General features: G+C 42.8%; 1 protein-coding gene, 1 long non-coding RNA gene and 1 pseudogene across 3 annotated transcripts; 2 read left to right on the forward strand and 1 right to left on the reverse strand.

The window, feature by feature from the left end:
- Positions 1-536: 536 nt before the first annotated feature.
- Positions 537-11,505, reverse strand: LOC103878015. 2 transcript variants are annotated; one of them, XR_001895665.2, is made up of 4 exons: positions 11,414-11,505; positions 3,668-3,744; positions 2,314-2,410; positions 537-811 (listed from the first exon to the last, which is right to left on the reverse strand). It is a non-coding gene; the product is annotated as an uncharacterized LOC103878015 (long non-coding RNA). The 2 variants fall into 2 exon arrangements; XR_002517502.2 differs by lacking the exon at positions 11,414-11,505 and adding an exon at positions 11,162-11,328.
- NEK2 (NIMA related kinase 2) lies at positions 11,443-24,467 on the forward strand. The gene is made up of 8 exons (XM_003893130.4): positions 11,443-11,904; positions 12,748-12,965; positions 13,550-13,790; positions 15,979-16,061; positions 16,847-16,973; positions 17,932-18,151; positions 20,030-20,155; positions 23,590-24,467. Exons 1-8 carry the CDS (start codon positions 11,809-11,811, stop codon positions 23,814-23,816), a joined length of 1,338 nt encoding a protein of 445 aa, XP_003893179.1. The 5' UTR covers positions 11,443-11,808; the 3' UTR covers positions 23,817-24,467.
- A 115-nt stretch (positions 24,468-24,582) lies between these two features.
- On the forward strand, positions 24,583-27,594 carry LOC108582339 (annotated as a pseudogene).
- The last annotated feature ends 258 nt before the right edge of the window (positions 27,595-27,852 follow it).

Here is a 27,852-nt window from a genome sequence, read left to right on the forward strand (position 1 = left end):
CCAGCCTAGGCAACAGAATGAGACCCTGTCTCAATTAATATATATATACACTTATATATATGTGTGTGTATGTGTGTGTGTGTGTGTGTGTGTGTGTATACAGTTTTATTTCTTTAGCCGTGTTAAGATTTGAACTTTGGAATCAAGCAGAACAACAGGTCCAGCTCTGGCATTTTCTCACCCTCTAGAGCCTGGGTTTCCTCATCTGTTTGTAAAAATGACCTCAATCCCCGCCTACACCCATTTCCTCTGTGTGCACAGGCCCACCCACAGCATGCAGCAATGCAGTGTGAGGAGCACACCCACTGAGCTAGGCTCAGGTGACCCCTGACTGCTACCACTAGCAGACCCAAGGTGGATCCAGCTCATCCAGCTACTCAGGAGGCTGAGGCAAGAGAATCGCTTGAACCCAGGAGGCAGAGGTTGCAGTGAGCTAAGTTCGCGCCACTGCACTCCAGCCTGGGTGAGAGAGTGAGACTCTGTCTCAAAAAACAAAACAAAAATAAAAATAAAAACAAAACAAAACAAAAAACATGTTTTACTCAAGAAGACTAGTTTTTAATGTAATCAGTAGCAAGTACTTTTACAAAGTGATGAGGGCTTTATGTCACAACTCCCTTCCCCCAATTATTCTGTGTGGTCAGTTCTGATTTCACTGTACTTTGGGTTCAAGCTATGTATTTGGGAGAAAGACATACGTGTCATTTCTCATAATATTCACCAAATGAAGAACTTTGGAAGGCTATGCAGGAGTCTACAGTTCAACGGAGGCCACATGGCGGATCTCCCCCAAGGAGTTTCCAGAAGTTTCCTGAAAAAGAAGAGAGGAGAGAGAGAGGTCTCTGCATTGTATCTCAGATCTGAGTGAGGCCAGTTCTGGAACTTGTGGCCTACTGGGGAAGAAATTAGGTCTGGAGGGCCATGGACCAAGGCCTGTCCTCTCCTCAGCTGCCCCTCGACTGCCTCTCTGCCCTAAATGGGTAGCTGAAGGGGGATGAGAAAGAAGACAGGAGCAGCAGCAGGAGAGTGCGGGCACTTGGGAGCAGCTCACATCTGCCTCTTGGTTGGGGAGTGTATTGAAAACCACCCTGAGAAGGCTCATGTCTTGGCCTCGCTCCCCTTGTCTTGGGCTGACAGGACAGCTATACACTCAAATGCCCCTAAATGCAGGTTTGAGGACCCTCCTGGGGCAGGATGCCACATGGGGACAGGCAGAGCAGAAACCAGGTGACAGAGCCAGGCCAGCTGGGAAAGTGTGCACCCTCAGAAACGCTGGCTGGGCGGCCCTGCTGGAGGTTGTGTAAAATGCCCATCGTGGTGCCTCAACAGTCAGCAGAAAGCTTGAGGTGTTAGGTTTCCTCTATGACTTCGTCCCTCCCCCAAAATAATTATACTAAAAACCATAGTAGCTGTTGTGTCTGGGGCATCTAAGCAGGTCAGACACTACATACCTTATTTCATTCACCCTTCGTTGAAACCCTGTGAAACAGGCATTATTTCCCCCATTTTACAGGGAGGTACTGGGTCTCAGCGGGGGCGTAGGCAACTGCCAGGGGTCTCGCCCAGCTTGTAGGTATAGGGCTGGGCATCAGTCTCAGGTCCACATGACTCAGGTTAGGAGCTCAAAGCCGCTGTGCCGCCACACAGCCCTCAGCGTGTTGCGCTGTTGCAGTGGACAAGCTCTCTGGGGTCTGGCAAGGATGGTGAAGTCCGGTCAGAGGGTAGATGCCAGGCCTCATGGCACAGCTATCACACCAGAACCTAAACTGGAAATTGGATTGTTGCTGCTGTTTTTTAAAAAATCCCCTGCATCTTTTGTTGTTGTTGTTGTTGTTGTTGTTGTTTGAGATGGAGTCTCGCTCTGTCACCCAGGCTGGAGTGCAGTGGTGAAATGTTGGCTCACTGCAATCTCTGCCTCCCGGGTTCAAGCGATTCTCCTACCTAAGCCTCCCAAGTGGCTGGGACTACAGGTGCCTGCCACCACATCTGGCTAATTTTTATATTTTTAGTACGGACAGGGTTTCACCGTGTTGGTCAGGCTGGTCTTGAACTCCTGACCTTGTGATCTGCCCCCTCAGCCTCCCAAAGTGCTGGGATTACAGGTGTGAGCCACTGTGCCCGGCCAACATCTTAAACTAGGTAAGCCACATAAGCTGGCTTTCAAGATCTTGGATCTCAAGTAGATCCCAGTTGGTCTTCAGTTTGTATCTGCCACTCACCACCCTGAGTCAAATACTTAAGGTCTTTGTGCCTCAAGTTTCTCACTGGTAAATTCTCATGGGCTGTTGTGAAACAGAATTAGATGATGCTTACCAACTGTCTGGCCTGAGAGCTCAGTAACCAGCCGTTCTAAGAACTGGAGGAACAGGCTGTAGCTTTAGGCTTTCCTTTCTGCCCTGGGATGCTCTCCCTGTCAAAAAGAACAGCATTGAGACTGCTGTCCTGGTGGGTTCCACCAAAGGATTAACACTGAACAGCAACAAAAAAGGGCGGGGGACTCTTCCTTCCGGACCGAATGCACACTTGAGTTTGTTGCAAGTAGCTGAGAGCTCATTACCTGCTTTGGCTGTGGAACAGGCCCATGCCAATGCTTACGTCTTTCTGTTCTATCCCCTGAAAGTCAAAACAAAAGTTTCTCATCTTGAGGTGGGACTCGACTTCAGAGGTGGGGCTTGGACACTAGACTAGATTGAGGACTAGCTAAAGAGCCAGGGTGAAAGCAGCTTTGAATCAGACATGCCCACCACTGAGACATGTCAGTTTACTGTAGCCATGGCAACACCTGGGCGTTACCACTCCTTTCCATGGTAATGACCCCATGACCTAAAAGTGCCTACCCCTCCCCTAGAAATTTCTGCATAAACCGCCCCTTAATCTGCAGGGGCAGATTACAGGGAGGTACTGGGTCTTAGCGTTCAGTTAAAAGTGGGCATAAATACAGACTGCAAAACTGCCCTGAGCCGCTACTTCCTGCCTAGGTTAGCCCTCCTCCGAGGAGCAGTCATGGAGTTGTAACACTGCCTCTTCAATAAAGCTTTCTTCTACTTCTGGCTTGCCCTTGAATTCTTTCCTGGGCAAAGCCAGGAACCCAGCAGGCTAAGCTCCACTTTCGGCCTTGCCTGCCCTGTATCACTGACCTCCTTCTGAACCTTCCTCACACTAAGCAAATGCTTAGCCACCTGCCACGTTTTGCCCACTCCCTTAGCCCTTCCCAAGGTCTGGGCTGGGTTGAATTCAGATTGGTGTGGTCACCACTTTCACAGTGGCACAGCTTGTTTGGGGAACTCACTGATGGCGGATAAGGGGAAGGCGTGAGTTGTGACATGTCCTATAAGGTGATATGTCATGAGCTTGTAATATGAAATCAGCTGCAGGCTGATGCCATGTGGGTGGTGCCCTCCTATGTGGGAGTAGAAGGCCTCCTGGGCAGGATTCTTGTTCTCCTGGGGCACAGGAACAAGGTGCAAACACGCAGAAGGGTAGGTTCCACGGCTGCTCTGGAAGGCTGACCGGGCTGTCCACACACACTCTATCAACCCCCCTCACTATCTTGTCCTAGTGTAACTTCTGCTGGCTGGTTTCAGCCCCACTCAACTTGCAAATGCTCTTAGGGAGGTCGCTATGTGCTCCAAATGACCAAACCAAGTGTTTACAACTCTGCCCTTACCTTATTTGCTCTTTCTGCAACATCTGGCGTCATGGACCACTTCCGCATTCTGGAAACCATTTTTCTTCTGTGGGAACCTGTGTGACAATTTTTTCCATATTCTCTCCTAGTCCTCTGGATGCTTCCCTTGGTCTCCTTCACTGAGTTTTCTTCCTCCTCCTGCACAGAATAACCTCCAGGGTTCCTTCCTGTCTCCCTTCCCGCTCTGCCACTCTTGGAGTATATTCAACCCCAAATGTGGCTTCTGTTATCACCTCCCAGCTCTCTGTCTCTGGCCTAGACCAATCTATTGAGACCTTGTATCCAACTGCCTGTTGACCAGCTAGCTCCTCATAGGCCTCTGGGGCTCAACATGAACTCAGTATCAGCTTTGCCCAAGCTGCTCCTGTCCCAGCATTTCCTCCTGTGGTGAACTACGCTACCATCCACCTGGTCACTCAAGCCAGGAATTTCCCTCCCTGTTTACCTTATGTACAATTGATCACTACGTGTCATCTAACCCATCTCCCAGGCATTTCTGGACTCCCCTCTTCATTCCCACAGCCATTGCCTCAGTTTAGTCAGTGTCATTTCCCCAGCGTTGCTGCCATAGCCTCCCACACTATATTCCTATGCCCCACTTTCACTCTTTACCAGAGAAGTCTTTCTAGAGCACACATCTAGTAGTGCTCGTCTGCTCAAAGCTTCCACTGCGAGTCCATCACCTTCAGAAGACTGCCTCAACTCTTGGGTCTTGCTGCTCACCTGTCCATCCACCTATCTTACAGGTAATGAACCACAGGTACCCTTTGGTCCACCAGCCCAACCTGCAGGTCACAGCAGGCCTCCATGCTTTTACCCACAGTTTCCCTTCTCCTCATTCCAACTGCTCCTTTAGATGGGATTCAAGTGTCACCTCTCCAGGAACATTTGCCCTGACCTCCATGCCCTGCCATCTTTATCAAAATCTGGGTCTTCCCCTTTGCATTTTAGGCAAAGCTCTTTCAGAGCAATTATCATACTACATAGAAAGAGCTGATTTACACAGCAGTTCCAGTGAAGTTTTGGTGAGAGGGGATGGAATCACAACATTTAGATCAGGAAGGGTTTAACAACTTCATTTTATAGAGCCCAGAGAAGGGATGTTGAAAAGTTAACGCAGACATAGCTACTCAACAAAAATTGTCATTCGGATTCAGACCAATGACTAAACAGCCCAGTGTTCCAGTGAGGTGAAATGGATTCCCTTGGTCACATAACTCATTAAGACAGAACTAGGCCAGGCAGGGCGACTCATGCTTGCAATCCCAGCACTTTGGGAGGCCAAGGCAGGAGGATCACCTGAGGTCAGGGGTTCGAGATCAGTCTAGCCAACATGGTGAAACCCCGCCTCTACTAAAAATACAAAAATTAGTGACATGGTGGCGGGTACCTGTAACCCCAGCTACTCGGGAGACTGAAGCAGGAGGATTGCTTGAACCCAGAAGACAGAGGCTGCAGTGAGCCAAGATGGCGCCACTGCACTCCAGCCTGGGTGACAGAGCGAGCAAACAAATAAATAAACAAACACACAAAGGAGACAAAACTAGAAGAGCCTGGGAACCTGCAGCTCAAGCTCACTGCTCCTACCATCACTGTGCTGCCCCCCCGGTGGAAAAGGTAGGTGTGTTCTCTAAAAGCTCTTAGTCCCTCAGAAACACATTATGGTCCTCTGCAAGGTGGTTCAGGCTGCTATAATAAAATACTTTAGACTGAGTAATTTATGAACAACAGAAACTTATTGCTCACAGTTCTGGAGGCTGGAAAGTCCAAGGGGAAGGTGCCAGCAGATTCAGTGTCTGATGAGGACCCGTTTCTCATAGATGGCATGCTCTATGTGTCCTCACATGGTGGAAGGGCAAACACATGGCAGACAAACTCCCTGGGGCCTTTTGTATTGATATAAGGGCACTAATCACTCCCCCAGAGGCTCCACCTCTTAATACCATTAGCTTGGGGGTTAGGTTTCAACATATGAATTTAGGGAGGTCACAAGCATTCAGACTCTAGCAGGCCTCACCGTCCATAATTAGTTTTAACATTTGTCTTATCACATTTAAGTGATGAATATTCTTAGAGATAATAAATATCCGGAATTTACAAATAACAGGAAAAAACATGGAAAATTATGAATGTCTATCTTTGAAAGTTTATCCTTATATTGAACAGAAATATGTTTTTCCCTAATTTGTACCCTTGGGTTGCCGGGTGCAGTGGCTCATGCCTGTAATCCCAGCACTTTGGGGGGCTGAGGTGGGTGGATCACGAGGTCAGGAGATCAAGACTATCCTGGCTAACACGATGAAATCCCGTCTCTACTAAAAATATAAAAAATTATCCGGGCGTGGTGGCGGGCGCCTGTAGTCCCAGCCACTCAGGAGGCTGAGGCAGGAGAATGGCGTGAACCCGGGAGGCGGAGCTCGCAGTGAGCCGAGATCGTGCCACTGCACTCCAGCCTGGGCGGCAGAGCAAGACTCAGTCTCAAAAATAAATAAATAAATAAATAAATAAAATAAAATAAAAAATTTGTACCCCTGGGCATAAATTTAAAACTATTCCCTTTTAAAATGTGGTGGAGCTCTTAACTAAACACTTTGGTTTCAAAGATAACTTTCTTCTCATCATATTCTTCCATCAGCTGCCTGCCATTTAGCTGAAGCTGTCTCTCAGTCTGCATCTTGTCCTGTTTATGTCACGTGGTATGTGGCTGTTAAGAACAGTCTGCCTAACACCTCATTCTTTCTTCTAGAACGTGTTTATTTGTTGAGCATATAGTATGTCATGCATCTTTTTTTAAAAGCATCTCTTAGCTTCTGATTGTTATAAACAAAGAATCTCTCCTTTTTCCTTTCTAGAAATCTTTTTTAATCACTCGAAAGAATTTCCATAATCCCTGACTTCAAATTGCTTCAAGTAATTGTGGAGATAAGACTTATACACAAACGTCTTGTCTGTTTTTAAATCCTCACACATGCAAATCTGGGGATTTCCTGTAGGGACAGGCTTCTGCAGGCGGAGTAGTGCTGCCGCGCAGGCGCCAGCTCCTCGTTTATTATGCAGTGATATACAGCCCTCTAGTGGGTCTTTAAAGCAACATAAAAAAAAGAAGCTGAGGGCAACGAAGTATGGCTTCGTTCATTCACCCATTCACGATGTACAAGTGCTGGGTGCCTGCTTTGTTCCAGGCACATTTTAGGTGCTGGGAATACTGCAGTAAATCAAACAAACAGCAACAAAATCAGATGCATTGGTTACTGGAGACTACGAAGATAGAGAGGAGAACAAATTTGGGATGAAGATCAGAAACTTGATTTTTGGCACATTAAGTTTGGTATGCTCATTAATCTTCAAGTAGCTTCTTTTAAAAATTAATTAGGTGCTGGCTGCAGTGGCTCACATCTGTAATCCCAGGACTTTGGGAGGCCGAGGTGGGTGGCTCACTTGAGGTTAGGAGTTTGAGACCAGCCTGCCCAACATGGTGAAACCCTCTCTCTACTAAAACTACAAAAATTAGCCAGGAATGGTGGCCCGCACCTATAGTCCCAACTACTCGGGAGGCTGAGGCAGGAAAATCTGTTGAACTCGGGAGGCGGAGGTTGCAGTGAGCCAAGATGGCACCACTGCACTCCAGCCTGGGTGACAGAGCGAGACTCCATCTCAAAAAAAAAAAAGAAAGAAAAAAGAAAATTAAAATTAATCAGGCCAAGCGCGGTGGCTCACGCCTGAAATCTCAGCATTTTGGGAGGCTGAGGTGCTTGAGCCCGGGAGTTCAATATAAGCCTGGGCAACTTAGTGAGACCTCATCTCTACAAAAAGTTAAAAAAATGGCTAGGCATAGTAGTGTGCACCGGTGGTCCCAGCTACTCAGGAAGCTGAAGTGGGAGGATCGCTTTATGCCCAGGAGGTTGAGACTGCAGTGAGCTGTGATCGTGCCACTGCACTCCAGCCTGTGCTACAGAGTGATACCCTGTCTCAAAAAATAATAGTAATAGTAATCAGTGTCCCTATGGACATGTACAGAGTGCCTGTGGGATAAAATGCAAGTGCAAACATTCTCTTATTTAAGATTTCACCAAATTTAAATGAAAACTGACAACATGAGCACAGTTAGCAAGAAAAGTGTGAAGACAGTGAATTAGACCGTGGATGTAGGGAGAGTGGGTATAGAGAAGTTCAAGGATTGGCCCCACTCTTATACAGCTGCTCATCTTCGTCCTCTGTTTAAATGGAATCATCTCAGTTCTTCGTTTGTTTTCTTCTTAATTCTTGCCACAATTTGTCACAGTGGAGTTTCTCTGTGTTATAGGTTATATCCATCTCTTCTACCTACAGGATTATATATCTGTCCTATTCACTGTGGTATCCTCAGCATCTGGCACCTGGCTGAGCCCCTATTTATACTTGTTGGAGGATGAATTTTCCATGTAATAAGGCAGACAAGATGGATACACATGAGAAGCTAGTAATATGGCCTAGTATAATTCTAAATGAGTAAAAACACAGTTGATTACTCTAAAGAGTAATTAGAAGATCATAGTGGGTTGAAGTCAATCAGGAAAAATTTCAGAGAAGAAACTGCACATGAGCTGAGACTTAAAGGATGGATGGAATATGAAGGGAAAAGGAAAGAAGTTATGGGGGAAGCGATGTTCCCTGTAACCTGTCCCTGTTTGACTCCCACATGCTCCTCATCTCTCAGTGTCTCATTCTATTCTGGTGTCTAGTGGTCTCTGCTAGGCTATCCTGCCCTCACTCATGATGCGGGCTAACTCTGGCCAATCTTTAGGGTTTGTCACATGATTCCTATGCCACCTTTTTTTTTTCTTTCTTTCTTTCTTTTTTTTTTTTTTTGAGACAGGGTCTCGCTCTGTCGAGCAGGCTGGAGTGCAGTAGCGCAATCTCGGCTCACTGCAACCTCCGCCTCCCGAGTTCAAGCGATTCTCCTGCCTCAGCCTCCCGAGTAGCTGGGACTACAGGCGTGCCACCACACCCAGCTAATTTTTGTATTTTTAGTAGAGACGGGGTTTCACCATATTGGCCATGCTGGTCTTGAACTCCTGACCTCAGGTGATCTGCCTGCCTCGGCCTCCCAAAGGGCTGGGATTATAGGCATGAGACACCGTGCCCAGCCTCCTATGCTACTCTTTATTATTGTCTTTGTGGCTCCACTGTCTTTTTAAAAATGAAAACCCAGGATGTCAATGCCTATCATTATACCTGGCCCATAGCAAGTACTCAATAAATACTTGTTGAATGAGCATATGTGCCTAGGAGCCACATTCCGTACTCTTGGGATGGCTCCTTCCCAGATATTTAGTCTCTGCCTAGAGCTGGGGCATTTGGAAATTGCTTGAGAGGCCACTCAAAATCCTTGCATAATTATTAATAAGGGTCTTTCTCAGATTTTTATTTAACAAAGCTTTACTGCATGCCTTCTCTATTACAGGACTTACGCTGGCTATAAGCAGTTTGGAGTTCAGCTACTGTGAGACCCATGTAAACAAATAATGAAAAGCTTTGATTTATGTATAAAGTGGTCTATGAACACTGTAGACAGAGGATTGACTGTCCAAGTACACCAGAGAGGCTTCTCAGATTACAGGACAGAAAGTTGGAATTGAATCTTGAAGGATACGTTATGTCCTCTAGGCAGACATGACTGGAGTGGATAAGGGAGTGGGTTGGATGGTATTCTAGGCAAATGCAATCACAGGTGCAAAGATGGTGGTGGTGGTGAGGAACTGAGAAAGTGTGTGTTTAGAGCAAAAGCAGAAGTGGCCAGAGAGAAGGTGCAGGACTGGATTTGGGGCAGGATAACCAAAGGGCTCTTTTTTCTTTTTTTTCTCTTGAGACGGGGTCTCACTCTGTCGCCCAAGCTGGAGTACAATGGCGTGATCTCCGCTCACTGCAACCTCTGTCACCCGGGTTCAAGCCATTCTCCTGCCTCAGCTTTGGGAAAGTAGCTGGGATTACAGGTGCCTGCCATCGCACCTAATTTTTGTATTTTTAGTAGAGGCGGGATTTCACCATGTTGGCCGGGCTGATCTTGAATTCCTGACCTCCTGATCCACCTGCCTCTGCCTCCCAAAGTGCTGGGATTACAGGTGTGAGCCACCGTGCCCGGCCAGGGCTCTGTCTTATACAGTTTCATGTTGCTATAACAGGATGCCACAGACTGGGCAATTTATAAACAATAGTTTATTTGGCTCATGATTCTGGAAGCTAGGAAGTCCAAGATCAACAGGTAGCATCTGGCAGCAGCCTTTTCTCTGGGTCACAACATAGCAGAAGGCATCACATGGTAAGAGAAACAGCAAGGGAAAGCCAAACTCATTTTTATAACCAACCGACTCTCAAGATAACCCACTCCTGTGATTACATTAATCCATTCGTGAGGGCGTAGCCCTCATAAGCCAATCAATTTAAACCTCTCACCTCTTAACACTTTTGCATTAATGATAAAGTTTTCAACACATGAACTTTGGGGGATACATTCAAACCACAGCAAGCTCTATGGATACCCATCTGTAAGAGGCACAAAAATAAAAAATGATGCTAATTAACATAGCCATCTGCAGTGCCTTACATAACTTTTGAAACCTAAATTTGTCCTATTCCCCTGAGGTAAGACAGTACCCTTGAATGTTAATTTAAAAATTCTCCTGGTTGGCAATTCCAGTTATCTTATGTTATATTCAGTGCATGTAATAAGTCCCTTATTTTAACATAAAGAGCTTTTAAATTCTTATTAATAGAAAATCAGGTTTCTTTTAATCCTATGCCAAATAGATATTTAAAGAAAACTGGCCTGTTTATGCATTGCCAAATTATTAGCTTTCTGGTAATGTACGTATTCCTCCAACAAGCCCTGGATGGAGGCCTCTAGGTGCTCCTTCCCTGGTAAACATGGGACTGTTCATTTGGCTGCGTAAGCTGGGAAAGTTGGTTTGTGTGGGTGCCTAAAAAAGAATCTGTGTTCAATGAAGTATTGTCAATAGGGTGAATTATGTGTTTGGCACACATAAACGGGACAAGACGTGTAAAGTGCTTGGTCAAAGAGCGACTGTATTTCTTCTTCTTTTTTTTTTTTTTTTTTGGAGACTGGGTCTCACTGTGTCACTCAGGCTGGAGTGCAGTGGCGCAATCTCTGCTCACTGTAACCTCTGCCTCCCGGGTTCAAGCAGTTCCTCATGACTCAGCCACCCAAGAAGCTGGGATTACAGACATGCACCCCCATGCTCGGTTAATTTTTTTTTTCTTCATTTTTAGTAGAGAAGGGGTTTCGCCATGTTGGCCAGGCTGGTCTTGAACTCTTGGCCTCAAGCAATCCCAATCCGCCTGCCTCGGCCTCCCAAAGTGCTAGGATTATAGGCGTGAGCCACAGCGCCCGGCCTAATTTTCGTATTTTCAGTAGAGACGAGGTTTGCCATATTGCCCAGGCTGGTCTGAACTCCTGGGCTCAAGCGTTCCACCCACCTCGGCTTCCCAAAGTGCTAGGGTTACGGGCGAGGGTGAGTCACGGCGCCCAGTCTAATTTCTAATTTGTATTCAGCTCTCAGCGTGTCCTCAACGTGACCCCACCCAGGTTCAGGGTACTGGAACCTGAGCGAGGAAGGCGTGTTCCGGGGAGAGTAGGTAGTGTGAGGGGCCAGAGTGCAAAGGTCAGAAGGCATTTGGTGGAAGCTGTGTGCAAAGAAGCCTGAGGAGAGGTCCTTCGATCTCGGTTACCTTGGCGATCTCTACCAGAGGGTTAGAGTTGCCAAGAGGCGCCTGCTGCCGCTTCCTTTCTCCCGCCCTCCCTTTGGTTTAGCTCCGCCCCCTGCTCCCACAGGTTAAAAGCAGACGCCGACGCGGTTGCCTAGTGACACTTTTCCCAAGATGCCTAGGGTATTGTTGTGTTCTTCTTAGCCAATCAGAGAGGCGAAGCGGGCCCACCGCCTGCCAATAGACTGCGAGATCAGGGCCCGCGACAGTTAAACGGGGCCGAAGGCAAGGGTGACGGGTTAGCGCTGCTCGGGGGCTTCTCCGTGCTGGTCCCTGAAGCTCCCGGTCCCGGTCCCTGGAGCTCCGCACTTGGGGGCGCAACCTGCGTGAGGCAGCGCGACTCTGGCGACTGGCCGGCCATGCCGTCCCGGGCTGAGGACTATGAAGTGTTATACACCATTGGCACAGGCTCCTATGGCCGCTGCCAGAAGATCCGGAGGAAGAGTGACGGCAAGGTGAGCGTGGTCCCTTCCCTGTGCCAGCCCCTGCTTAGGGGCGAGCGCCCTGCGCCACCGAAGGGAACCGAGAGGGCTGGGGAAGTGGGTGCCCGGAAGACTCAGCCGTCTTTACTGGGTCTGCATCTGACAGCCTGTCCTGGGTCGCTTAAAGGATGGGAGACCGCGTCTTTTGATATACGTATTTCCATCTTTTCCCGTTTCTCTCCCCATTTCTCTCTTTCTCCTGCTTTGGGTTGCTAAGGACCTTCCATTGGTGACACGTAGCTAACTCCTGAGCTGTTTTTAGAGCTCTAAGAGTGGCCCTCTCAGACACAAGAAAGGGGCAGGACCACCAGAACCCGAAGCTTTGTATCTGCAGTCAGACTCCCTCAAAATACCCATTATTCGGATTATTGGATTCATATTTCCCAGTGTATACAGGTAGACCTTTTACAGAAAGTAACATTGGACAGGAAACTGCCTGGCTGCTTTTCCAAGGTGTCTCATCCTGGGAAAACACGACTGAGGTGGAATGGGGCAGGGACTTTGACCACCTCCACCCCAATTTTGACTAAAGTACCTTTTTGCCAACTTCCCACTAACCAACTGAGGGTAGGGGTTGGGGGAGACCTCATGTGCCTTATTCCCCTTTATCTCCCTACAACATCATTTACTGCTTAGAAATTGAAAGAAGATTATGGAAGTAAACTCACAGTTCCTTAAGTTCATTGAACTAAATTAGATAATGACCTTGATTGTAGGATATAATTAAAAGGAAGGTTATTTTTTAAATCTTGGAACTTTCATTCTTTGTTTTTGAGCGTAATGAGTTCATTCATACCTTGGAAATTCTTATTTTAGATATTAGTTTGGAAAGAACTTGACTATGGCTCCATGACAGAAACTGAGAAACAGATGCTTGTTTCTGAAGTGAATTTGCTTCGTGAACTGAAACATCCAAACATCGTTCGTTACTATGATCGAATTATTGACCGGACCAACACAACACTGTACATTGTAATGGAATATTGTGAAGGAGGGGATCTGGCTAGTGTAATTACAAAGGGAACCAAGGAAAGGTAAGCATAATCTTTTAAAAATGTAAGCTGAAATTAGGTCTACTTTCATTTATTTTAAGCATCTTGTTTTAGGATCAGTAATATGGAAGAGTATACTTGCATTTGTTTGGTCCATAGTACTTTAGAAAATTCCCGGTGAATCAACACCCATATTTTATATCAAAATAACAATCTATAGGCTGAGTGTGGTGGCTCACACCTGTCATCCCAACACTTTGGAAGGCCGATGCAGGAGGATCACTTGAGCCCAGGATTTCAAGATCAGCCTGGGCAACATAGTAGGACCCTGTTTCTACAAGAATTAGCCAGGTATGGTGACATGTGCCTGTAGTCTAAGCTGCTTGGGAGGCTGAGGCAAGAGGATTCCTTGAGCCTGGGAGGTCGAGGCTGCAGTGAGCCATGATCATGCCACTGCATTCCAGCCAGGGTGACAGAGCAAGGCTCTGTCTCAAAAAATATAAATAAATAAATAAATAAATAATTTATTTCCCTATTAGTACACTGGATAATTTATATCATCCCATCTTGGCAATAATTTTTTTTTTTTTTATAAGTTATATGCTGTATAACTGCTTTGGTTTCAGGCAATACTTAGATGAAGAGTTTGTTCTTCGAGTGATGACTCAGTTGACTCTGGCCCTGAAGGAATGCCACAGACGAAGTGATGGTGGTCATACTGTATTGCATCGGGATCTGAAACCAGCCAATGTTTTCCTGGATGGCAAGCAAAACGTCAAGCTTGGAGACTTTGGGCTAGCTAGAATATTAAACCACGACACGAGTTTTGCAAAAACATTTGTTGGCACACCTTATTACATGTCTCCTGTAAGTATTTCAGAATTTAGATACTTTTTAAAACATCTTTTATTTTTGTTTTTTTGTTTGTTTTTGAGACAGAGTTTCGCTCTGTCGCCCAGGCTGGAGTGGAGTGGTACGATCTCGGCTCACTGCAACCTCTGCCTCCTGGGTTCAAAGGATTCTCTTGCATCAGCCTCCCGAGTAGAGTAGCTGGGACGACAGGTGCATGTCACCATGCCCGGCTAATTTTTGTATGTTTAGTAGAGACAGGGTTTCATCATGTTGGCCAGGCTGGTCTCAAACTCCTGACCTCAAGCAATCTGCCCACCTCAGCCTCCCAAATTGTTGGGATTATAGGCGTGAGCCACCGCTCCCAGCCAAAACATCTTTTAATGTTAAGCATTCTGAAGCAGGGAAATTGAGTTTTCTGTTTGTTTAAGAATTGAAAATACTGTTATATTTTTCCACATGGACCACCAGACCAATAAAGTCTATGAGTTTTTGTTTGCTTCATGAATTATGTGTAATAATGTAAGTATGATGAAGACAGATTCCTACTCTAAGGTTTGCACTGTTTGTCATCTCTCAGTGGGTTCAATTTTTTGAGCATTCATGCAAATTAAAGCATATTCAGTTCAAGCTTTTATGGAATGATTACAATGCATTAAACTCAAGGATTACAAAAATGAAATGGATTTTGTCCCTGCCCTCAAGAGCTGTTTCCAATGTGTAGGTCCTGGTCATCTGCATCAGACTCACTTGGAGTGTTTGTTTAAAATGCAGAGTTCTGGGTGCTAAACCAAACCCAAATCCATCAAGTGAATTTCGATCTCTGGGTAGGTTCTTGAACTCTTGTTTTTTGTTTTTTTTTTTTTTTTCAATATTGTACTTTTTATTTTAGACTTTGCATTTTAACAGACTCTGTAAATGATTCTTGTGCATGCAGAATCAGAGCTCAGGAAGTTTGCTCACTGAGATAGCATGTTTTTACAATGTAACTTTTTGTACCTGTTATTTTTTTGTTGCCTTTTCCTGAAATAACGTGCTGAGTCCACTCACCAATTACCTCTATTGCGGGATATTTTGTTTCTAAAATGTTTCACCATTCTTAGAAGTACTGTTCTGCATATCTTTGTATTAATTATTCTTTCTTCCTTTTTGGTTATTTCCTTGACATGCAGCTCATAAAATGAAATTGCTGGGGTAAAAGGTATAAACAGTTTATGGCTGTTGTTAGATATTGCCTGACGGCTTTTAAAAAGTTTAAGTCAATTGTGATAGCACTAATGTGTTAGTATATGACATCTGAACAGATAAAGATGAAGAAATATTTATTAGTATTTTAGTAGTTCACCTTTCTAGGATTTTCCAGATCTTTATAAATTATGTTAACAGATCTGACTGTAGTATAAAACTTTGTAAATTAGTGATTTTGGTTTTGACTAAGAATGGCCAGAACAGTACCATTTTCTCACTGTATCAAATTCCAAATAGAATGTTTTTAACATAAAGGACAATTATCCAGAAGTGGTTCTTGGAAAGCTTGAAACCTATTCTTTTGTTCCTTTTCCCTCCTGCCCTTGTAATTAGAGTGGTTCAGCTTCCCTAAGGCACTGATTGTCAAAAAGTGGCATCAGACTCACCAGTTGGACTTTAAAACACTAACCAGCCACTAGAGATTGTTTCTATTCCTTCTGTTAAGAATAAGAGCTCTGGTAGGCTGTTGTTACTGTAGATGTGGAAGAAAGGCAAACAAATAGGTAATGATAATATTAGTTACTACTGTGATTTATGCAGTGGACTAAGAAAAAATACAAATGGGTAATTCAATTAGCTATTTATGTCTATATCCATTTAAATGTGGACTAGATACATATTTTGATTATTCTTAAATTTTCTCTAGTTCTTTTAAAATGGTGTTTCTTAATTTGCCTTGAGAGTAGAAGTCTGTCATATTCACCTCTGAATTGTCAGTACCTAGTCTATACTAAGCACTTTCATTTGTGAATGAAAAATGAGTGAATGAATTATATATGACAGTGTATTGGGACAAGAGCATTGCCTTTTTTTTCCATTATAAATTTCAAGATAAAGTATAAGCTAAAAACTTTGAAGTTCTGTTTTTACCTCAAGAGTAATTTAATGTGTTTTATAAGTTTCAAAACAAAATAAACTCTTAACACCTTCCACTTTCTTACCTTTTTTCCCTGTATAGGAACAAATGAATCGCATGTCCTACAATGAGAAATCAGATATCTGGTCACTGGGCTGTTTGCTGTATGAACTATGTGCATTAATGTAAGTATGATGAAGGCAGATTCCTAGTCTAAGGTTTGTACTGTTTGTCACATTTCACTGGGTCTAGTTTTTTGAGCCTCCACGCTAATGAAAGTATATTCAAGTCTGAAAGAATTGTACTTTGGCTAAAATTAAGGTAGATGGACAGGCTAAAAGAAACTATTCACAAATTAAAACTGTAAGCCATGAGGCTGGGTCTTGACTGTTTAAGTGTCTTGGCTGGTTAGGCGCTTTCCTGTTAGATTGACACTTAGCTCAAGGGAGAACACATAGGTCAGGCAGATAAGGTAAAGCTACTGTAAGGATGTGGAAGAAATGAAACAAGACCGGGGTAGAGATCTGGGGATCTTTAGAGCAGGGAAGAGCTCCAGTTCTTTTCCTTTGTTCTTCTTTTCGTTTTTTTCCCTTTGAAACTATTCTGTAGAGCAGTGATTCTCAACCAGGGATAAGGGAAGCAAATTTGCCTCTTGTGGGGCATTTGACAATGTTTGGATAAATTTTTAGTTATCACAGCTGGGGAGTGCTCCTGGCATCTAGAGGTACAGGGCAGCGAGGCTACAAAATACCTATAATGCACAGGACAGCCCCCGACAACAAAGAATTATATGACCTCAAATGTCAATAGTGCCAAGGTTGGGAAACATATAAGAAGAAAATCCCACAAGTAGAAACTTAAAATACAAACTGGAGCTTAAACTGTGCTTTTGATTTAGTTCCTATTGTATATTTTCATTTTTACAATTTGAAAATGTCGTCGTCGTCTTTTCCTTCTTTTTTAATCCCAGGCCTCCATTTACAGCTTTTAGCCAGAAAGAACTCGCTGGGAAAATCAGAGAGGGCAAATTCAGGCGAATTCCATACCGTTACTCTGATGAATTGAATGGAATTATTACGAGGATGTTAAACTTAAAGGTAAAGATGATAAGATGATATATTGTCTGTTTCTAGCTGTCAGTTAAGTGTTGGAACATACATTCTCTCTTGTAGATCAATGGAGACTGAGGAAACATTAAATATAGTTTCTTAGCTAAATATACTGTGTTAACACAAGTGAAAACATATGTAAATTTGGCAAATTGCACATCCTTGCTGGCCCACCTTCTGCGCTTTCTTTATTTCTCTGCCCACTCTGCCATGCTAACAGATGGGTTGGTAGCAAGGAAAGATTGCAAAAAGAATTCAAATCCTCGTTCCCCTTGTCCTTGCCTACCTCACAGTGGCAGGTGGTGAGGGAAGGGGCCAGAGATAAGACTTTATTACTCTGCCTCTAGCTCTAATTGAGAGATTAGAGATCAGAAGATCAGAAGAAGGGGAGGGGTGATGGAGGGTGGAGGGAGGACAGCTAAAAAGCAGAGGGAAAATCAATAAAGAGATTATGTGGAAAAACTCTGGCTATAGAATGGGGAAGGAAATGTTCTGGGGATCAGGCTGACATAAGAGAAGAAGGAAAATGCTGTAGGATCACAGACAAGGATACAGATGAAGTGACAGGATTGAGAGTCAGTGAGAGAGTATCTTGCTAAATGTAGTTTAGAGATGCAAGGACAGTACTTCCCCTAAAACACACTCTAGCAGTGCTACCAAGCATCAGCACAAGATGTACCAATCTTCAGGGATTGAACCTTCTTAGAAAGGTGAAAAGGGGAAAAGGGAAAAAAGGTAAGTTAACATCTGCATTACCTTGTGGACCCAGAACCTTGTGGGTTAAAACCACCAGTGAACTTATTTTTCCAAGTGTTTAAGACCTAGCCATAAAGGAGTCCTTTCTTTTGTCTTGGAAATACATATATGTCCTTTTATTGTAACTGCTGTCTTTGGAGAACTCTTCTGTTACGCAATCTGATTATATACTGCATCTTTTTTTCCCCAGGATTACCATCGACCTTCTGTTGAAGAAATTCTCGAGAACCCTTTAATAGCAGATTTGGTTGCAGAAGAGCAAAGAAGAAATCTTGAGAGAAGAGGGCGACAATTAGGAGAGCCAGAAAAATTGCAGGATTCCAGCCCTGTATTAAGTGAGCTGAAACTAAAGGAAATTCAGTTACAGGAGCGAGAGCGAGCTCTCAAAGCAAGAGAAGAAAGATTGGAGCGTAAGTCTGAATGGGGGTCAAAGCAAAGGAGAACTACCAAGTGGGTTATTTTGATGTGTCTGAATATCTTTTGAGCAGAATATTTTATACATACAGATCTTATTAGAAGCTTTTAAAAATACTTGAGAAACCAAAATATGTATTGTAGATTTTTAATAATCAGGCTTGCTAGCACCTTCATGTTGGATGTCTTTCTCTGAGATCAGTTGCTAGTTATATAATATTGGGCCTTAACAGTGATGGCTTTATACTTTATTGTAGAGTTACTTTTTTCTTTTTCATCTCTACTATGAATACCCTAATGTTTTCCCACTGTAAAGGAAGGTCTTAAAATTGCTGCTTTCCATAATAAAAACCATGACTTTTGTCTTTTGAAATGGCCACTCCAACAGAATTCCAGGTCTAAAACCCTACAGTATGTAGATGAGATATGTTCAGGCAATTCTTTTCTTTTTTTTTAACTTTTTATTTTTGAAAATGAGATGGGGTCTCACTATATTGCCCAGGCTGGTCTTGAACTCCTGAGCTCAAGCAATCCTCCCACCTTGCCTCCCAAAGTGCTGGAATTACAGATGTGACCTACCACACCTGGTCTGTTCAGGCAATTCAATAGAGAGTCTAGATACAAGATATTTTAAGTCTATAAATAATACTCTGGTGGGTATTGATGTTAACTTACGAGTATTAACTGATTAGGTGTTAATTTAGTTTTGATGTTGAAAGTGTATCTACTCCACCAAGATGAGAGCTACTAGCAAGCATTTAGGGTTACGCAAGGTAGCTACAGAGTGAGGTTCTTCATTTTAACATCAGGAGACGAGAGATGGGTCATATTTGTCACCTGTCACCCTCATGACTCACCTGATTTTACTTCTGCAGCTTTATACCTAATCCAGGCTTTAAATAATGAAATACTATATAGTCCTGTGAGATATGCTTACTGTATAGGTACAACCTATACTTACATAGAAACCTCTGTAAAAAATAAGAAAACTTTTTCTTATAACTTTCCCCAGTGTTTCATAATTTCTTTTCTTTTCTTTTTTTTTTTTTTGAGATGGAATTTCACTCTTGTTGCCCAGGCTGGAGTACAGTGGCACCATCTTGGCTTATTGCAACCTCTGCCTTCTGGGTTCAAGCAGCTCTCCTGCCTCAGCCTCCTGAGTAGCTGGGATTACAGGCGCCTGCCACCATACCTGGCTAATTTTTGTATTTTTTAATAGAGATGGGGTTTTGCCATGTTGACCCAGCTGGTCTTGAACTCCTGACCTCAGGTGATCCACCTGCCTTGGCCTCCCAAAGTGTTGGGATTATAGGCGTGAGCCACTGTGCCCAGCCATAATTTCATATAGCAACTGAAATCTGAATACTTTCTGAATTTTGGGCCATGAATAAATAGTAACCTTTGTTATTAATACTAATCCTATGAACTACCGCCTAACTGAATTGCGTTTTTTTTTTTTCTTTTATTTGGGTGTGGTCATTCAACCAGAAAAAAAGAAGATTTTTGTACTGTGAGGCCAGATCATGTCCTGAAAATTAGCTGTTGCCTATCTTCAATGAAGAGCAGAGATAGCTTTAGTTTTTTGTTTTCCCAATTGAGTTACTCCCACAAAAGATGACCAAAGGTTGAAGCTAACTTTGTATTTGTTTAAACAAGTCCTTTCAAGAAAATCTAAGATAAACATACAGCCTACTAAAACACTCAATTAAAAACTAACACAATCAGTTTGACTGAGGCATAGTGAGAATCCTTTCCCCAAACATTGCTTATCAGTATCAAGCATGCTAGTAGTGATAAGATTGCCAAATGTAAATCGTTTTTTAGTGAAGGTCACTTGTTAATTTTTTTTTTCTTTGTCTATTCTCTTTTTAAAGAGAAAGAACAGGAGCTTTGTGTTCGTGAAAGACTAGCAGAGGACAAACTGGCTAGAGCAGAAAATCTGTTGAAGAATTACAGCTTGCTAAAGGAACAGAAGTTCCTGTCTCTGGCAAGTAGTCCAGGTATGAGAATCAACTTGGTCAACAGAAGCTGGTGCTACAAATGAAGAAATGTGCACCAGTGTTGCTCCCAAAGTGGCTTAGGTAGCCCTTTTCATTTACAAAGTCTCAAATTTTAAGATGGATTTCATTGAATATATGCATTTCAATGGAAACAAAATTCTGTTATAGCAATGATTTATTTCCTGGGTTCATAGACCTGAGGCAATGAGTCACAGAATTTCATGTTTGATTTTCTTAACCTTATCAAACCACATGTTTAGTAATTAATACTTATTAATATTATTATTATTATTATTATTATTTTCTGAGATGGAGTCTCGCTGTGTTGTCCAGGCGGGAGTGCAGTGGCGCGATCTTGGCTCACTGCAAGCTCCGCCTCCCGAGTTCACGGCATTCTCCTGCCTCAGCCTCCCGAGTAGCTGGGACTACGGGTGCCCGCCACCACGCCTGGCTAATTTTTTGCAATTTTAGTATAGACGGGATTTCACTGTGTTAGCCAGGATGGTCTCAATCTCCTGACCTCATGATCTGCCCACCTCAGCCTCCCAATGTGCTGGGATTACAGGCATGAGCCACCATGCCCGGCTGATACTTATTTTTTAAAATTAGGGCATTTACAAAACTATTGTGTGTTTTAGATTTCAGAGAGATAAACTGCATTTCAAGTAAAAATCAAAATTTTAATACTGTCATGCCGCATCTTTCTTAGAAAGCATGTCTTAAAAGGCATGATAAGCCACCTGCAGAATAGGCTGTCACGTTTGGATCTTTGCTAACACCCTTTCAAGCTGAAACACGTATTTGTGGAAATTTCATTGTTTAATATCTACATATGTTCTCTGCATTTCCTTCTTTATTTAAAGTCTGGTATATAGATGTTCAGCTTTCTCAGGGTCCTGCCTTTGTGTGGCATTGTCCCTTCACTGTGCCACACTGAGATGTGGTTATCGTATATACCAGTGAACCATTGTCTAACATTCTCCATTTTATAGAAACCTCTCACTAATTCAGTTGACTCTATGTAAAATGCAAACTGTGAAACATCTTTTTGCTTGATTTCTTTAGGGCACAAACTAACTGTTAAAAGTTGTTGGTTTCAAAAATCGAGCATCTGAATTTTCAATAAAATTTAGAGTTTTTTTTAACTCCCTTATTCCATGTAGGACAGCATATATGAAAGCTATTATTCTTATCTTTAATAAATTGAGATATGATCAATTTAGTGAGTATTGGCAGCATTTTGTAAATGAAACAGACAAAAAACCCTACTAAAGTTAGATTGATGATCACAATAACTTTGTAGTGAACAAGTGATGGAAAGAAATGAAACTACTGATAGAAGTAAATGAAACAAAGATTGTATGAAACTTTGGCTTCATCTCTGTTAAGATACCTTCTTTTTTCTCAATATTGCCATCTACCATTTCAATATTATAAACATATTTATTTTGGCTTTTCATAGATTCCACACTGTCATCCATAAAGACAAAGTATACTTAAATCATGATTAGGGTGATAAAATGAGGAGAAAATTATACTGGATGAATTTCATGCATCAAACCCATTGCAGGAAATTACTTAAGACCCTGTTGGGGATGGCTCTTCAGTTAAAGAGTTTATTTACATTTGCCCTGATAGTCTTTGAGCAAAAGATGAAAATAGCTAAGTAAGCATGATGTGTTTTACTTTATAGGATACACAGATAAATATGGGAATCTACTTATATGTGAATCATGGCAAATATTTAAAATGAGCCATAGGAATCAAGTATCCACTGGGGCAAGCAGACATTTTAGAGTATTGAGTGCTGAAAGTAGTGAACACATCAGAGCTATAAGATAAGCATCATAGCAGTGGGGAGCTGGTACTATTCTGAACTCAGGACAGTTGGAAATATCCTCTCCCCATCCTTGGGCTATAAAATCCACACATGAGGAAGCCATCACAAGTGTATTGAAATCATCACAGCAAGCAGCAGTATCTTTTTTTAAAACTTTTCTTATTTGATGAAATAGTCATTATTCTATTTAATGGAAGAATTTTAAACATTTTTTAAAAACACTTTTTTCTTATAAAACTATCCCATTAAGAGCCAGGTGTGGTGGTGCACCTATAGTCCCAGCTACTCTGAGGGCTCAGGCAGGAAGCTCACTTGAGCCCAGGCGTCCGAGGCTGTAGTGCACTACAGCTGCACCTGTGAATAGCCACTGCACTCCAGCGGGGACAACATGGCAAGACCCCATCTCAAACAAAAACAAAACTATCCCGTCAGTAAGACAATGTTGACTTACAAATCTATAGGTATTTGTGATAATAAGAAGGTGGATAGATTTGAAACAGTGGAGATAAAGTCTAAAGGCAATCCAGTTTGCTTTGAAGCAGAAGCGATGTATGAAGCAGGAAGTCATAGGACCCTTGGAAGGCAGTGCATCTGTGTGCCAGCATTTCCTATTTCTTCTGCCTGGAGCACTCTTCATCCAGATAGCCCTGTGGCTTCTTACTTCAGAAATGACCGTATGAGGCTTTGTATCATTACACCTACCACCCAGCATGTCCCTGTTTCCAGGGTTATTTTTCCTAATAGCACATATTACCATCAAATATTCCCCACCAGTACTTGTTTATTTGTGTTTGGTTTATCTCCTCCTACTAGAATAGGTCCTGTTTGGTTCATAGTGGCCCATCCTATGAGCTCAGTAAATATTTGAACATACAGAGGAAAAATAAAAAGATCTAGGATCTGTTTAGGCCTCCAGCCCCTACTAATTCTGTCAGCAGTTAATAGTGTTGCCACTTTAAGTAAATAAGATTATTATTTATTTTTTCCATGAAAAGAATAGTTTACATTTTTTACTACTCTTACTTGATTTATCTTTTCCACACCAAATTTGTTTAGGTTTTTTGGAGACAAATTTCTGGTCAGTTAAGATGCTTTGAACTAAGTGTTCTTGAACATTTAACCAAAACTGTAGGTGTTCTCTATTTAAAAAAATATATACAAAAAGCAAAAACCAAAAAAAAAAAAAACAAACAAACTGTGCTTCTATACTTTTCTGTAGGTAAGGTGTTCTGCATAGAATGGCACTTATTTTCAAGGATAGAGATAAATAACATTGATTTCCAAAAGTTTTATATTGTCCATAATACTCAGTGTGTTTAACTTTAAGAGTAAAATTGATTGTTCGTTGTTAAGAGAATAAAACTTATGTTCCTTGAATTTCGGCACATTCCAATATTATTTTTTCAATGCTGTGGATTAAAAGGCTGATTTCTGCCGGTCCTACACCCCTAACCTCCCATCCCAGAGAAAATAAAACAGGTACCTAGATTTCAAATGTGAACCATAAGAGCAAATACTTTTTGATAAGTATAAGTATGAAGGAGTTGAACTCTGTTCAAGTAACTCAAAGCCCTTTTTCTTTTTCCTTCCAAAGAACTTCTTAATCTTCCATCCTCAGTAATTAAGAAGAAAGTTCATTTCAGTGGGGAAAGTAAAGAGAACGTCATGAGGAGTGAGAATTCTGAGAGTCAGCTCACGTCTAAGTCCAAGTGCAAGGATCTGAAGAAAAGGCTTCATGCTGCCCAGCTGCGGGCTCAAGCCCTGTCAGATATTGAAAAAAATTACCAGCTAAAAAGCAGACAGATTCTGGGTATGCGCTAGCCAGGTAGAGAGACACAGAGCTGTGTACAGGATGTAATATTACCAACCTTTAAAGACTGATATTCAACTGCTGTAGTGTTATATACTTGGTTCCGTGAGCCACGCCTTTTTGTATAGTACACGTGATATTTCGGAATTGGTTTTGCTGTTCTTCAGCAACTATTGTACAAATTGTTCACATTTAATTTTTCTTTCTTCTTTTAAGAACACATTATAAAAAAATACTTTCTTGCTTGGGCTTTTTTAATCCTGTGTGTGATGACTAGTAGGAACATGAGATGTGACATTCTAAATCTTGGGAGAAAAAAAATAATGTTAGGAAAAAATATTTATGCAGGAGTAGCAGTCACTGAATAGTTTTAAACGACTGAGTGGTGTGCTTACAATTGTTATATATAGATTTAAATTTTAAGTCTGAGATTTTAAATGTTTTTGAGCTTAGAAAACCTATTTGGATGCACTTTGGTCATTAATACCATGACATCTTGCTTATAAATATTCCATTGCTCTGTAGTTCAAATCTATTAGCTTTGTGAAAATTCATCACTGTGATGTCTGTATTCTTTTTTTTTCTGTTTAACAGAATATGAGCTGTCTGTCATTTACCTACTTCTTTCCCACTAAATAAAAGAATTCTTTAGTTTCCCTGTATTTATGTGTCTTGCATTTGTTGGTCTCTTAGTTGATGGGAGTTGTGTTTATGATTTATAGGTCTTCATCATAGGGTACGGAAGGAAACATGGATCTGATGCTCAAGAGAGTGGCATTCCAGTCCTAAACTGTATGGCGCTTTACCTCCCATCTCGTTAATCCATGTATGTAAGCCAGTGGTCCTGAACAGGGTGATTTTGCTCCTCAAGGGACGTTTGGCAATGCCTGGGGGTGGTTTTGATTGTCATGATTTGGGGTAAGGTGCTACTGGCTGCTAGTGGGTGCAGGCCAGGGACACTGTAAACATTTTACAATGCACAGGACAGCCTCTGACAACAAAATATCAATGGGTTTGGATCATAATCCTAAATGACACAATTTCAAATGCTAAAATTCTGAAAGACCAAAATCCCTAATGTCTTAAATCCCAAAAGATCAAAATCCCTAACGTGTGAACTTCCAAAATCACAATCCCGAAAGATTAAAATATCCCAGATGTTAAAATCCTGAAAGCCAAATTCCAAGGCAGGGATTAGTGCAGTTTCAGCTGTATACAGGATAACCATGTCATGTCAGGCAGAACTATTACCTTGTTATTGTCTCCATTTGCACATTAAGTATGGTTTAAGAGATGTGGATGGATATCAAGTTGATAAGGGGTGAACTTGTTGATTTATATGTCAACTTGACTGGATTAAGGAATCCCTAGAAATCTGGTAAAGCATTATTTTAGGTGTGTCTGTGAGGGTGTTTCCAGAGGAGGTTAATATGTGAGTCTCAGTAGACTAGGTGGGGTATATCTTTCCTCAATATTCAGTGTTTTGAAGATCATAAAAGTGACTTTTCAGGTGAAAATTACGAGAAATCTCTCCCGCCAAATTACTCAGTTATATATAACTTCTGCTCCTTCATGAATAGTGCCACGCTTGCCTTCAAAAAACGCCCTTTGTCTGAGAATAAAATTCGACAAGCTGAGCAGCCTTGTGAACCAAAGACACTTGCTGACATTGAGGTTCCTCCAGCGTCACAAAACTCATTAACCAAACTGTTCTTAGTTAGAGATTTGAGTGTTGAAGAAGACCGACTGCTTATATTTACCACTAAATCTAACAGAAAAACTATCACATGCTTCACTTTGGCTAGTGGATGGCACTTTCAAACTGTCTGCACTGGTTTTTATCAGCCATACATGATTCATGCCCCTGTTGGTTCTGAAGATTCTAGAACTCATCTAGTCATTTAAACAATTATTTAAAGATTTGCTGCACTTTGCAGAAGAAAACAGCTTTCAATTGAATCCCCAAACCATAACAACAGATTTGGAATTAGATGTGATCAAAGCTTCTAAAAGTGAATTTCAAAGTGTTACCAATAAAGTTTGTTTTTTCCATTCAGCGCAATGCATTTGATAGAAAATTAGATGAGTAGATAGGCCATGAGATACAGCAATGACAAAAACTTCAGTTTAGAAGCAGGAACCCACATCAAGGAATGAATGGAGACCAAAAATCAGATGCTTATGCCCAAGAAAATCAGGATTTCATTCAGCACTTCTCCCAGATTGTTAGAGTGCTGACTGAGGATGAGATGGGGCACCCAGAGACGGGAGATGTTATTGCCCAGCTCAAGGAGGTCCTGGAGTACAATGCCATTGGAGGCAAGTTATCACCAGGGTTTTTCATTCCGGGAGCTGGTGGAGCCAAGGAGGTAGGATGCTGATAGTCTCCAGCGGGCCCTGGGCTGGTGCGTGGAACTGCTGCAAGCTTTCTTACTGGTGGCAGATGACATCACGGATTCATTCCTCACCCACTGGGGACAGATCTACTGGTATCAGAAGCCGGGCGTGGGCTTGGATGTTGTCAATGATGCTGTGCTTCTGGAAGCATGTATCTGCCGCCTGCTGAAGCTCTATTGCTGGGAGCAGCCCTATTACCTGAACCCGATGGAGCTCTTCCTGCAGAGTTCCTATCAAACTGATCGAGCTCTTCCTGCAGAGTTCCTATCAGACTGATTGAGCTCTTCCTGCAGAGTTCCTATCAGACTGAGATTGGGCAGACCCTGGACCTCATCATAGCCCCCTAGGGCAATGTGGATCTTGGCAGATTCATGGAAAAGAAGTACAAATATCAAGTACAAGACAGCTTTCTACTCTTTCTACCTTCCTGTAGCTGCAGCCATGCATGTGGCAGGCATTGATGGCGAGAAGGCACACACCAATGCCAAGAAGATCCTGCTGGAGATGGGAGAGTTCTTTAAGATTCAGGATGATCGGCCGGGCGCGGTGGCTCAAGCCTGTAATCCCAGCACTTTGGGAGGCCGAGACGGGCAGATCACGAGGTCAGGAGATCGAGACCATCCTGGCTAACACGGTGAAACCCCGTCTCTACTAAAAAAAAATACAAAAAACTAGCTGGGCGAGGTGGCGGGCGCCTGTAGTCCCAGCTACTTGGAGGCTGAGGCAGGAGAATGGCGTGAACCTGGGAGGCGGAGCTTGCAGTGAGCTGAGATCCGGCCACTGCACTCCAGCCTGGGCAACAGAGCGAGACTCCGTCTCAAAAAAAAAAAAAAAAAAAAAGATTCAGAATGATCAGTTTGACCTCTTTGGGACTCCACTGTGACTGACAAAGTTGGCGCTGACATCTAGGACAACAAATGCAGCTGGCTGGTGGTTCAGTGTCTGCCATGGGCCACTCCGAAACAGTACCAGATCCTGAAGGAGAATTATGGGCAGAAGGAGGCCGAGAAGGTGGCCCAGGTGGAGGCACTATATGAGGAGCTGGATCTGCTGGCCGTGTTCTTGTAGTATGAGGATGACAGTTACAGCCACATTATGGGTCTCATTGAACAGTGCGCCATCTTTCTGGAGCTGGTGCACAAAATCTACAGGCGGAAAAAGTGACCTAGCGACTGCAAGGGCAGGGAGAGGAGGGAGGCTCTCAATAAATTATTGTGTAACCTTGAAAACAAAACAAAAAACTTCAGTTTAAAAATGTACTTTCCCGCTGGGCGTGGTGGCCAAGGAGGGAGGAACACTTGAACTTAGAAATTCCATAATAGCCTGGGCAATGTAGTGAGACAGTGTCTCTAGAAATAACTTTTTAAAAAGTTAGCCAGGTGTGGTGTGTGACTGTGGTCCCAGTTACTTGGGAGGCTGAGGCAAGAGGATTGTCTGAGCTGTGATCAAGCTACTGTACTCCAGCCTGGGAGACAGAAAGAGAGACCCTGTCTCTTAAAGCTGGGGGTGGGAGTGTGGGCAGAAGGGGGTTTCCTTGTGTGCAGTATGTATTAAGAGGTGGGGAAAAAATGTGTCATTCGCCTGCCTTGGCATTCCTTCCAGCTGATGACTTTCTAGAAACTTTTAATGAATTAAAGCCACATTTGCCTG

This window comes from Papio anubis, chromosome 1 (genome assembly GCF_008728515.1).
Source record: "Papio anubis isolate 15944 chromosome 1, Panubis1.0, whole genome shotgun sequence".
In the NCBI taxonomy this organism is placed as follows: Eukaryota; Metazoa; Chordata; class Mammalia; order Primates; family Cercopithecidae; genus Papio; species Papio anubis.